This window comes from Kwoniella newhampshirensis, chromosome 9, assembly GCF_039105145.1.
Source record: "Kwoniella newhampshirensis strain CBS 13917 chromosome 9, whole genome shotgun sequence".
NCBI classification, from domain to species: domain Eukaryota; kingdom Fungi; phylum Basidiomycota; class Tremellomycetes; order Tremellales; family Cryptococcaceae; genus Kwoniella; species Kwoniella newhampshirensis.
In genome coordinates, this window is record NC_089963.1 from 758,374 (window position 1) to 770,628 (window position 12,255).

The 12,255-nt window shown below is 50.9% G+C and overlaps 5 protein-coding genes across 5 annotated transcripts; 2 read left to right on the plus strand and 3 right to left on the minus strand.

Annotated features, from left to right (window-relative positions):
• Nucleotides 1-10: 10 nt before the first annotated feature.
• IAR55_004977 (ATP-dependent RNA helicase DRS1) lies at nt 11-2,682 on the minus strand (the record flags this gene model as incomplete). The annotated part of the gene is made up of 5 exons (XM_066948071.1): nt 11-462; nt 533-653; nt 720-1,085; nt 1,143-2,408; nt 2,482-2,682. The coding sequence occupies 5 exons, from the start codon at nt 2,680-2,682 to the stop codon at nt 11-13; spliced, it is 2,406 nt and encodes an 801-aa protein (XP_066801530.1).
• A 2,159-nt stretch (nt 2,683-4,841) lies between these two features.
• Nucleotides 4,842-6,738, minus strand: IAR55_004978 (uncharacterized protein; the record flags this gene model as incomplete). The annotated part of the gene is made up of 7 exons (XM_066948072.1): nt 4,842-5,052; nt 5,132-5,196; nt 5,254-6,118; nt 6,172-6,275; nt 6,329-6,460; nt 6,519-6,592; nt 6,651-6,738. 7 exons carry the CDS (start codon nt 6,736-6,738, stop codon nt 4,842-4,844), a joined length of 1,539 nt encoding a protein of 512 aa, XP_066801531.1.
• A 623-nt stretch (nt 6,739-7,361) lies between these two features.
• IAR55_004979 (methionine aminopeptidase, type II) lies at nt 7,362-9,089 on the plus strand (the record flags this gene model as incomplete). The annotated part of the gene is made up of 8 exons (XM_066948073.1): nt 7,362-7,506; nt 7,548-7,577; nt 7,639-7,753; nt 7,812-8,110; nt 8,162-8,657; nt 8,713-8,821; nt 8,887-8,970; nt 9,027-9,089. 8 exons carry the CDS (start codon nt 7,362-7,364, stop codon nt 9,087-9,089), a joined length of 1,341 nt encoding a protein of 446 aa, XP_066801532.1.
• Nucleotides 9,090-9,484: 395 nt separating this feature from the next.
• IAR55_004980 (uncharacterized protein) lies at nt 9,485-10,637 on the minus strand (the record flags this gene model as incomplete). Its single annotated transcript, XM_066948074.1, has 5 exons — nt 9,485-9,695; nt 9,807-9,902; nt 9,971-10,032; nt 10,101-10,235; nt 10,404-10,637. 5 exons carry the CDS (start codon nt 10,635-10,637, stop codon nt 9,485-9,487), a joined length of 738 nt encoding a protein of 245 aa, XP_066801533.1.
• Nucleotides 10,638-11,033: 396 nt separating this feature from the next.
• Nucleotides 11,034-12,208, plus strand: IAR55_004981 (uncharacterized protein; the record flags this gene model as incomplete). The annotated part of the gene is made up of 6 exons (XM_066948075.1): nt 11,034-11,196; nt 11,378-11,505; nt 11,575-11,639; nt 11,794-11,928; nt 12,003-12,107; nt 12,160-12,208. 6 exons carry the CDS (start codon nt 11,034-11,036, stop codon nt 12,206-12,208), a joined length of 645 nt encoding a protein of 214 aa, XP_066801534.1.
• Nucleotides 12,209-12,255: the final 47 nt, after the last annotated feature.

The following is a 12,255-nucleotide window of genomic DNA, read 5'->3' on the forward strand; positions in this document are numbered from 1 at the left end:
TGCCTCCCGCCTATTTCTTCCCCTTACCCTTACCGCCCTTCCCCTTTCCTTTACCTCCCTTTTTGTCCAGCGCCACCTTTGTAGGTTTCGCTCTCATGCCCTCGTGTTTCGATCCTTTACGATCGTCATCGAAGGCACTCTGTTTCCTACCTCCTCCCACTTTCTTGCTCTTCCCCTTGACCCCCTGTTTCTTCGAGGGTTCCGACTTGGCAAGCGGTTCCGTGATTTTCTTCGGTTTGAACGATTTCTTCGCCTGTCGAATCGCCATAGTCGTTGATTTCACATAACTCTGATCGGCCTCGTCTTCTTCCATCGCCATCTTCCTTCTCTTCACTCGACGCGAGAGTCCATCGTATTTCCCGCGCTTGACACCGTCCTTGCTCTTCTCCTTGTCTTTGGAAGCAACCGGCCGTCTCTCTTTCTCGGCGGGGAAAGCACTGATATATTCTTCTTTCCCAGCGTCTGTGAAGAGGTGCCAGAGATTGATCAGTATTCCTCTTCTGCCCAAGCTCTAGCTCGTGACACGACTCACTCTTCGATGCCAGCTTCTCCTTCTCCGTTTGGAACCATGTTCTGGCGGGCCTGGAAAAGATCTCTTCCTCGTGCTCAACCATATTCTGTCCCTTCTTGATCTCCATGTCCGCTTGACGCATCTGTATCCCACCCATATGGATCAACACAACTGCCCTTGTTGGTACGCATCATGAAATGCCACTCACCAGCTTCTCCTCCTTTTCCTCATGGAGAATCTCCTGGATCTCATCCTTCAACTCCTCCACCTTTGTCGCCATGGCCGTGACGGCTTCAGCGGGTATGATCCTATGCCTGATCTGATCCGCTTCAGACTGTTTGATGGCGAGTTTGAGCATCTTTCTATCCGCTTCTCCGACAAGAGAGATAGATCGACCTTTCCTGCCGGCTCGTGCTGTACGACCGACTCGATGTGTGTACTGAGCGAGTTGACCTGGCATGTCGTAGTTGATGACAGTCTCGACTCCTTTGATGTCGAGACCACGAGACGCCAGGTCTGTAGCTAGTAGGTAGTCCACCTTTCCTGCTTTGAAGTCGTTCAAGGCTTGCAGACGCTGTGAAAGGTCAGCAAAGATGACAGCGGTGCCAGAGGTGGGCTGGGGGAAACTGACCTGTTCTTGTGTCAAATTACCGTGCAGCTCTGCTGCTTTCAGACCAAAGAGACCAAACAACACTCTCATCTGGTGCGCGAGGGCTTTACTCCTGAAGAAGATGATACACTTCTCTCGGATGGTCCTCTTGCTCAGAGCCAACAGACTAGGAGATCTGGCATCATCGGACCGGATCCGCACAAACTCCTGAGTCAACCCCGACGCCGTGTTTCGCTTTGGATCGACGAAGACTCGAATGGGTTTGTCCAGACTGAGCTTGACGAGCTCATCCACGCTATCTGTCATGGTAGCAGAGAAGAGCATTGTCTGACGTGATCTAGGACAGGCTTTGATGATCTCCTCGAGTTCGTCTGTGAAACCAGCTTCGAGCATCCGATCTGCTTCGTCGATGACTAGAACGTCGAGTGCGGAAAGAGTGAAAGAGGGAGTGTTGGTGAGATGATCAATCAATCGACCTGGAGTGGCGATGAGGATATCGGGAAGAGTTCGGAGGGTGTGTGCTTGTGCATTGAGTGAGAGTCCGCCGACGAGCAGGGCGAAACGAACATCCAGACCACCTTTCTCTGCCAGAGCTCGGCCAACGGCCTCACATTGAACCGCCAATTCTCGAGTGGGACAAAGCACAAGTACTCGGCATGCTTGTCCTCCTTTCCCCCGATCACGGTAGCACAAACGTTCCAGGACAGGGACCATGAAGGCGGCAGTTTTACCGGAACCAGTGACGGCGGAACCGAGGATATCTCGACCAAGAAGAGCCAGGGGAATAGCACGGGCTTGGATGGGTGTCGGCGTGTTGAGTGAGAGGGCGGTGAGGGCTCGGAGAAGGGGTCTAGAGAGGTTCATGGAAGCGAAGGATGACGGGATTGTAGGGTCGGCGACAGCACCGGCAGTGGGGTCTTTGGAGAAGAAAGCGTCTTTTCGAGCAATCTCAGCAGCCGTTTCGCCTTCTTCGGAAGCGTCGTCGTCCGACTCGGCATCATCATCATCCTCTTCTTCGTCATCGTCGTCGTCATCATCGTCCTCTTCTTGTCCCGACTCCTCCTCGCTGTCAGCATCTGAGCCATCCACCTCCATTTCCTCATCCTCGCTTCCTGAAGCTTCCGAGCCTTCTGCGCCACTACCATCCATACCACTGTCGTCCTCATCGTCACTTGCACTCTCCTTGTCCTCTTCCGAGTCTGCTTCTTCCCGTCTCCGTTTCCTGTCTCGATACGCTTCTATAGGCTTTCCTCGTCTTCGAGCGATAATATCATCGACGTTGATAGGCTAAGAGGTGATCATCAGTCGGCTGGCGAATGAGACACATGACAGAGATGGATGTAGAAGACAAGATACACACCTCATTCCCGTCCTTTGTACTTTGGATCTCGTCACCTCCCCAAAGGTCTAGACCTTCTTGACGACCTCCATCGAAATCGAACTCGAAGTCCGGATCCAACTCATCGTCCTTAGCGGTCTTTGCACGGGGGGTCTGACTTGGTTCGCCATAGTTCGAGACGTCATCGTCCGAGTCTATAGTAGTGACAAGATCGTTGGCCATGTTGTCGATAGTTGCGTTGCTTTGCAGAGATGGTGAAGACCAACCTGTACCTCATCTACGCTTGTTCCCAGAAGAGATTTGAGTAAAGTTAACTTACTTTGTATCACTCTAGCTTTCTGAAAATCCCACCGAGATATCACGTGACCGGGGATTGTGCCTGAATGGCTTTGGAAATGGATGGGTGGCGACAAGTGTGAATAGGTCGATGACCCGAGACTGGGTGACGAGTGACGATGGTTGTTTGGATTTGTCATGGACCATGCATGTCTTCACGAGGTGTACATGATGAGCTGGAATGTAAACAGAGATGGCTGGACGGGTGGCTGTCTGAACTGTCAACATGCAAACATGATTCACGTGATTGATACCCACAAATACCGAATCACAACTGCCCCTACATGTGTTCATGCAAAGAAAAGCGGTGTAACTGTTCAGTCAAGAAAGAGAGATTGGACCTTTTCTTGGCTCTTCTACTGGAAAGTTCCATCTCTCTACTGACTGGAGGCTGGGTAAGGTACGACCTACCACACAGCAAACTTGTGTGACGAAAAATTCACCAGGTCGGCGGCATCAGGACCGCCATATTGGATCCTTCTTCTCGCTATAAATGTCGAAAGCGACAAGTCCCTATACAACACATGTGCAGGGCCTCGAGTGACTGGAGCCCTCTAATCGTCGTTTCGGATCGACCTTGGAGGCGACACTGACGACTGGGAAGACGAATGGAATACTCACTGTTTTCCACAAAGTCACTACTGTCAGAACTGGGAGATGCTATACACCAGTGACGTCTGAAGGTTTCACATGTGCTCTGACCCCCTCCTCTCCTCCGTTCCTTCCTCGGCAAAATTGCCCGCTCGACAAACATTCTGCTGTACCACCGGACCTTGCCATCCATCACAGTATAGTAGGAAGGATATGTACGTCGACCTCTGTCAGAGACATCGTATGACCACTCTTATATGTATTGTTTTCTGTTGAAATCTCCCTTGTTTACCGTCAGTGACATTTGCACCAAACAGATCAACAATCAACAACCTGTCATAAGAAGAATCACGGCGTTTCTTTCTTTCATGTCTGTTTGATGTTGACATGAGAGAAAGATGGGGTCAACATAGGGGGTCAAGTACCACGTCGAGATGAATATGGTTACAGTATATATAGAGCAGAACGCCTGCCCAGCTCTCCGCTCGGTTCTGCATCTCTCGACTCAAGGCTCAATATCACTCGCTCGATCCAATGAGTCTCGCCAGCCGACAACATGTCCTTCTCGACATTCACAGAAAGTATGATTACGCCTGACCATCTCGGTCCCCCGTACACACATTTTGTACAGACGATGCCACACGAGCAACAGGATGTTCTGGCTCAGTTGCACATCCAAGCATTACCACAGTGGAAAGAATACTGTGCAATCCTCGAGAGTGGCTTCATGACGCGCACGAGTTCTCAAGAGTCTTCCGCAAGTCCAGTTTCTCACACAATTCATGATGCATAGTTGTGGAGTCGAGCTGACCTCCAAAGGGCATGCATGTAGTCCACCCAATGCAGCACCGTCGCCATTGCTCCTGAGAATCGTCCGCAGATGCAGTCGGTATCGCCAAACGTCGTGCCAGTCCAGACGGAGATTGCTACTGGTCAGAAGCTCGCCGGGCGGCACCCGAAGCATGCGGAAGGCCGTCATGTCTGCGGACAATGCGCAAGACGCTTCTCGCGCATCGACCATCTCCGCCGACACCTGAAAACGCATGATGTTGTCAAGGTGAGCCGCAGTCCTCCCTCCAAAACCATCACACTCATGTCGCTCTTACTCAGGATCATGCCTGCCCTTATTGTGGGAAAGGTTGCTCAAGAAAGGATAATTTGAGATCTCATATCCGTTGTGAGTGGCCACATTCTTTATCCCCGTCTGAGCTGACTGCTTGTAGCTGTACATGGCAATACGGTTGGACGGGACGAACGACGAGAGAAGTCCACCGAGACGGTGCAGGCAATGGAGGGAGGGGCGGAGTGGTTGAATCGGGTATATAGTGGTAAAGAAGAGCCCGTTGATACCGTCGCAACAACATCCAAGTAAACATGAATTTAATACCGTAATGGCGTGACAACAATAGTTACATCTTTGATGCCGACTTATCCGTTTTGATCGCGATAGACATCTATAAGTCGCCGAATCGATCGGGCATCATCACTGGTCCTACTAAACTCCACGAGTATAGGATGTAGCAGAGCCAACTACTGATGACGCGCATCCACATCGCAGCCTCCGACCGACCGATGTAGACGTCCGGGTCCGCGCTACCGGTGAAGTCTTGAGTGACGGATGTACCATCGGTTGGATGTGCAACTGGAGAAGTCGATATAATGGCCCTGGGAAAGGTAGACACGTCGACGCGTGAGCTCATGGATTGACGTTGTAGGAAGGGAAGTTTCGCGTGACGGAACTTACCAGTCTGTCAGTAGACCCGCGACATACATCGAAGCCATAACGAAGATGATGTGGAACCAAGAGTACTGATGACCTGTTTGTCAGCGACCGGCGGCAGACGGTACAGTAGTAATGGTACTCACGTTGTACTTTGTTCCCGTCCTCTCATCATCTCTCTCTTCCCCTATAGCCGCTTCAATCTCATCGTCATCATCCTCTGGCTCATCGAGTACTGACGCAGGCAAAGATCCCGCATTGACTGCGGCGAGGATCGCCTGATAACGCATTTCATCCCTCCTTCCCTTAGGCTGATTGGTAACCAATCTGACCTCACCGTCCTCATCGGCTTGATCGGACGGAAGAGATATCGCACCAGCGCCTGCGCGGTGACCCTTTCCGACCAAGGCTTTGCTCTGAGTGGCGGCTCGACTGGTGGAATAGGCGATGGCGAGGAAGGTGAACAAAGCACCGATGATGACTGTTGTGGTCTTCGTGCCGCCTCGAGCGTGAATAGGATTGCAGTGGCCTTCGTCGGTGTGATTGACGACAGCAGATGCGGTGAGGTAAGTACAGTATGCGGCCACCATGGATGCTTGAGTTAAACCGGATTTCGGGTTCGCTTCTTGCACCGGGCCAGAAATTGCTAATACTGTAACAATAACGGAGAGTACGAGGTTGGCGGTGATGAAGAATGTGTTGGTGCCACATCCGGACCCGGCAAAGAAGACATAGAGGAGTGTCGTGAGGGTGATTGACGCAGCAAACATTCCAAATGTCGAACCGACCAAGATGAATTGCCACAGATTGGACTCCCCTCTTTCCCAGTTGTCAAGGCAGGTCTCGGACCAGGTATGTGCGAAGTCGACGAGGAGCACGAGACCGATGAGGATGAAGAGACAAGCACCGATAGGAGCAATGTATGATCCGTAAGCCATGAAAAATTCATTGGGGATGAGGAAGGAAAGGAAACAAAGGAGAAAGTAGAGTAAGACTTTTGGACCCCACCACCTATCGAGTTTGTCCATCAGCGAAGCTGAAGCCAGGAAAGACAATGGGCTCACCCATTCTGAATAGCAGCTCGCTTGGTCTTGGTGGTCTTGACACCAACAAGCGCTGCAGAGAGGAGCAAGTGGAAAAGAGCGAGAGCAAAACAGAATCGATGCACCTATAGGACAGGTCAACAGTGTCTCAACCATTTGGTGTGAAAAGGCAACTCACCGCCAGTAGACCGTAGCATTTCCCTCCTGAACAGTCCATCTTGATCCAGTCCCAACTCAACTTCTCAAGCTGTCGTATCGCGATGTCGGTTCTCGACAGGTAAGCCAACATTGACGACAAGGCGAAAATGAGCTGTACCAATCGATGCATCAGCGCACGGATGTCTGCCCGCTCAGAGAGTTCCACTCACCCCGAAGCCGACACGAGTGGCAATAGACGAATTGCAGTTACATGACTTGCAGAATGCTGACGCGGCGGTACCACCTATCGTCAAACGGCGGGATAAGCATTGTGCGTCTACTGAACGAAGCACCCGACTCACCCATGAAGATCATGCATCCTGAGAAGAGGGAGCTTCCGATTGCACCGATACCTCCCGTCAAGAGAGGAATGGATAGAAGTGCACCCATCCTTTTTAACGTTTTATGTTTACGATCAGTGTCAGTTATCAAGTGTCGAGATGTACATTCGAATGTAACAGGTTGAGGGAGCATACACCACTTTTGTAATTAACCACGGGGGATGCGCCGGGTGGCAAAGGTTGTGAAGAGAGAGAGATGACCAGGTTAGGCGCACAGGAGGTTCTGGTTCAGTTGTGGTGTCGGAAAAAGGTGGAGGGAAGGGTGGCAGGTGCCGAGAAACTTGTAGTCCTGACTCGTCCCTCTTCTACATCTTTCCTCTTGCCTTGGTGTCTATAGGCATATGCCCCAGCGATACTCGGAACCCACCTCCAACAAGACCATCCGAACATCACAGGTGAGCTGATCGGATCCTCACCCCATATGCGATGTTATGGTCGCTACCTCGTTACCATCCATCCAAACTGCATATCATTCGACTTTTTCCGTTTCAATGATGCTTGTCACAAAGATATGTTAGACTTCTGCAGGGGTGATTCGTCATCCTACAGTAGATACCACTTAGACTTCTGAGATCTTACTTCAAATTTCTATCTTTATCGGCATTCTCGCTTCGCACGGTTATTGGCGCTTTCCACTGACACAATCCGTCTGGTGGCGCTCAGAAGCACGAGATGGCCCCGGTCGCTGTCCCCACCATGGAGACGCTTAGCATCTCCGAAGACAAGAAGGACCAGAAGGTCGAGGATCTGCAAGTGGACGAAGAGGACGAAGAGGACGATGACGACGCAGAGGGCGAAGAAGGTCCGAGCACAGGAGGTGAGCTTATTGTCATTATGGTCACAACTGACAATCCGTAGATGCCAAGAAAAAGAAGAAGAAGAAGAAGTGTGAGCGATGTTTACTATTTGCGATTATTTGTGCTTTCCAACTGAATTGTGAAATGTTAAGCCAAGAAGAAGAAGTCAGCCGCTGCTACGCAGTCTCAGCCTCCCAGAGTGGGATTGAGCAAGATATTCAAGAGCGGAGTCTACCCTGTCGGCGAGGAGGTCGAGTATCGAGAAGAGTGAGTTTGTTCCCTATGGTCCTTGAGAGTTCTTTAGTTCACGCGGATTCTACAATAGCAACGCATTCCGAACATCATCAGCCGAAATGAGAGAGAAGGAAAGACTAGCCCAAGAAGACCCTTCAACGACATATCAGAACATCCGTCGAGCAGGTGAAGTGCATCGACAGGTCCGAGCTTATGCTCGTAAAACTATCAAGCCGGGTATGACAATGACAGAAATTGCCAATCTGATTGAAGATGGAACGCGGGCTTTGGTTGAGGAGAACGGATTTGAGAGTGGTATCGGCTTCCCAACAGGTCTGAGCGTTAACGAGATTGCGGCCCATTACACTCCTAATCCAGGAGACAAGCAAGGTGGGTGAGCTACACATGATTGGGATCGAGAAGCTGATATTACGCCTATAGTACTACAGAAAAAGGATGTGATGAAGGTCGATTTCGGTGTACACGTCAATGGGCGAATTGTCGATTCAGCGTTCACGATGAACTTCGAGCCGACTTGGGATCGACTATTGGATGCTGTCAAGGATGCTACGAATGCGGGGATAAGAGAAGCAGGCATCGATGTTCGCCTATGCGACATTGGCGAGGCAGTTCAGGATGTCATGGAGAGTTATGAGGTTGAGGTGGACGGCAAGACATATCCTGTCAAGTCGATTAGTAACCTTAATGGACACTCTATAACACCATACACAATTCACGGTGGTATTGGCGACAAACCGGGAAAGTCAGTACCGATTGTCAAGCAACATGGTGCCGATAAGGACACGCAGCGAATGGAAGAGGGTGAATACTTTGCGATTGAAACTTTCGGAAGTACAGGTCGAGGGAGGGTGATCGAGGAAGGTGCCTGTTCACATTACGCTTTGGCAGGAGGTGCACCTGAGCGGTATTCTGGACAGTAAGTGTGACTTTTCTTCGTTGTAGGCTCCCAACTGACATTGAGTCGTTGTTAGCCACCAATCAGCGAAGTCGTTGCTGGCGTCAGTGAAACGTAACTTCGGGACATTGCCGTTCTGCCGACGATATTTGGATCATGCAGGAGAGAAAAATTACCTCTTGGCCGTGAGTGCAACAAAGCTGGGATGATCGGGACGGCTGTCAGCACGCAACTGACACAGATATTACAGCTGAACACTCTCGTGAAAGAGGGATTTGTCATGGACTATCCTCCCTTGGTCGATCCTCAACCAGGAGCTATGACAGCGCAATTTGTGGGTGCTGTCTTCCCAAAGCTGAAGACGCTGGATACTGACCCATTGCCGATCAGGAACACACAATTCTGTTGAGACCGACCTGCAAGGAGGTGGTCTCACGGGGCGATGACTACTGATCGAAACCGGACGGAGAATGGAGCGGACAACATTTTTGTACAGTAGTTCATCGCATATGTGACATGACTAGCATCAGTATACAAGCTACTGAAAACAGCGGACATGGTTGCTAGAGGGCAGAAGCGCCCAAAGACGCGTACGTTCATCGGGTTCGACGCATAAGGAGTCTGCCATTGCTCTGGCCGTCAAACGAAAGATGAGGGATTCATCGCCAGGCTCGCTGTCACGGGTACTGAACGATGATGTAAGGGCCGAGACACATGCCCGCCGCGAGCACATTATTGGAACGTGAGTCCCAGACGTAATATTGACATCTGGGTGCATCGACCTCGTGATACACATACGGTACATGGCATGGAAAAACTCGTTGATCATCATCCTCACCCTGATCCTATCAAAAGCCAAACATGTAACCTAGAAGGAGCACAAAGCATAGACCAACGACACAACCCATGATGATGGAATCACGTCTCCTTCTCGTCCTGATCATAGAGATGAGCGAGTTGATTCCTGGCATCTGTGAGAGGACACCTCCCATTCGGGAATCGATAGAAGCGAGGAGGGTACGTTGTTGAGCGAAATCTTCACGAGTGGCATATGCTTGGCTGAGTGGGAGTATTCAGTCAGCTACGTGCTTTCAAGGGAAGCGAAAAGGACTGAGGCTGGACAAACAGGCAGGAATGAAGGATCGATGACAGATGCGGGAACAGACTCACTTGAGAGTATCGTCAATCATCCTGTGACTGGAATCTATCCTTCCTCTGTCCTGAAGGAGGGCATCTGTCTGGGAAGGTAATGAGGACTTGTAATCGCTATGAACCATCGAATGACAGTGGGTGAGCCATCAATCGCCATCAAGCGGCATGATACATCCACCCACTTGATATCCTTCCTCACTGATCCGAGGAGATTTGATCGTCGAACGGATTGTTCCACATTTCCCTGCGGAGTGATTGACAATGGTCAGCCGAACTCGATCCGACTCGCTGATACTATTCATGAAATCTCACCCTAGTCCTCAAGAAATCACGTCGGTAATCATCCAGGTTATCGCGATGCCGTTGAGCGGCATGTTGCATCGAGGAGGAAGGCGGTTGACTGGGTGAATTTATGAGTGTCATCAGGTCGTCTATCGCTTGTTCGAGCTGCGGTCAGGAGTCAGTGTCTGTGCCATGCTGACTGTACAGCCCTTCACTGCTTGTCCATCAATGACAACACTGTCCAGGAAAAATCCAACACTCCGTGCAATATGCACGACTACCCCCCTTGGGTTTCCACGAGAGACTCCTCTTCACGGGACAAGAGACACCTACCTTCCCTAACAGCTCCTCGATCTCCTCTTCTACCAGCTTATACCCCCCTTCTCCTTCTTCCTCCAGATTCAACGCATCTCGACTGGCACTGGTACTCCCACTGGGCCCGCCGCTCGCAGAGCTAGTACCCCTCGCAATGGTCGCGGCGAGTTTGGAGTAGGTCGACAGCTTGCCGTCGAGAGCTGTTTCGAGAGCTCGGGCATGTCGACGGGCGTTATCCCATGCTGTGGACATGGTGACGTTGTTGGTGGTAGTGAAGGAACCGGGGGCACAAAGAGCTGTATGATTTGTGAGTGATTGAATCAAGTGCTGTCAATGAGAGTGACAGCATCATCAACAACAGTCAGTGGATTGCATACAGTCGAGCGAAGAGACGACGTCATAAAGTGGGTTGAATGAATAAATTGATCTTCCACCATTGACGCGGCCAAGTGTGATCGCGTGGAAGTGAACGAGTGAGCTGGTCGCTTGGTCGCCTTTGATCAGCGGAGGACAAAGTAACTCAGCTCACTTGGGAACCTTGCGGGCATCCAGAACAGTCCTCATTCATACATTCACGACACATCTAACGAACGCATCCGACATCTCACGACCTTCGAACCCGTCTCCTCCTCCACCTACCTATCGACCATGTCGCCCTTCTCGTACCCCTCTTCACCCCGCCCACTCGTAGCTCTACTGGCAGCCCTACTCCTCGCGGTTCAAGTGCAAGCTACGGCTCTGACGACGTTGCTAGCTGCTAATGAGAGATCGTGCTATTATGCGGATGTTGATGGAGCAGGAGAGAAAGTCGGTGGGTTTCCATTTCTTGTTCGCCCCGCAACCTCCAGTCCTTTGTGAGGAGCCAGCACGGGAGGCCCGTCCGCCTCCGCCTCAGACAGTGTCCAGAGGATCGGGCATGACCCTCCACGCAGCAGTGCATCGGTAGCTGGTCGTCAAATCAATGCTGATGTGACCGGCTGTGATACCTTCAGGCTTCTACTTTGCCGTCCAATCAGGTGGAAACTTCGAGATAGACTACGTCGTGATGGACCCAGACGACAAAGTGTTGTTGGAAGGAGTCGCCGAGAAACAAGGCGATTACATATTTACGGCGAACAAGGTGAGCTGCTCTGTGTCGCTCCTTTCGGGAGTGAAGGCATGACAGCTGATGGTTATCGTTGGTACATAGGTTGGAGAATACTCGTTCTGCTTTGAGAATGAGGCTTATACGAATGACAAGTTACTCGACTTTGAGTGAGTACTGGTTGGCTTTTGACTTTGCTTCCTCTCTCTCTCTCCGTGCCCAACTATCTGCTCGTGACCAATTCCTCCCGTCTTGATTGCGTCACAACGTGCTCTACCTGGATCTCCGCTCGGCAGGCCATTGACGAAGGTTCCACCCACATAGTATCATGGTGGAATCAGAACCTCGGCGGACTCTCTCAGCTCAACAACAACCGCTCAAAGAACACACTTCAGCCTTGGAAGAAAGTACATACAAGATCAGCGGGCTGTTGAGCAGTGTCACGAGGACTCAGAAATAGTACGCTCTTGCTCGGTTCGACCACCCCTCACTCAGCCTCAGGACTGATTGTGATTCCGTGCGAACTTTGACAGCTTCCATACTCGACATCATAGGAATTTCTCGACAGTACTTTCTACTCAAAGTCGAATATTCTGGTTCACAGTTCTGGAATGTGTGATAATTATCGCCATGTCCTTGTAAGTCCATCATGTGCTCCAAGCCATCAACTGACTTTGATCATGTTCCTAGACTACAGGTTTGGATCCTCAAGACATTCTTCTCACGATCAGGAAGGTGATTGACCCCCTTCTCATCCCACCACTGTGCAAATACACACAAGCTGAC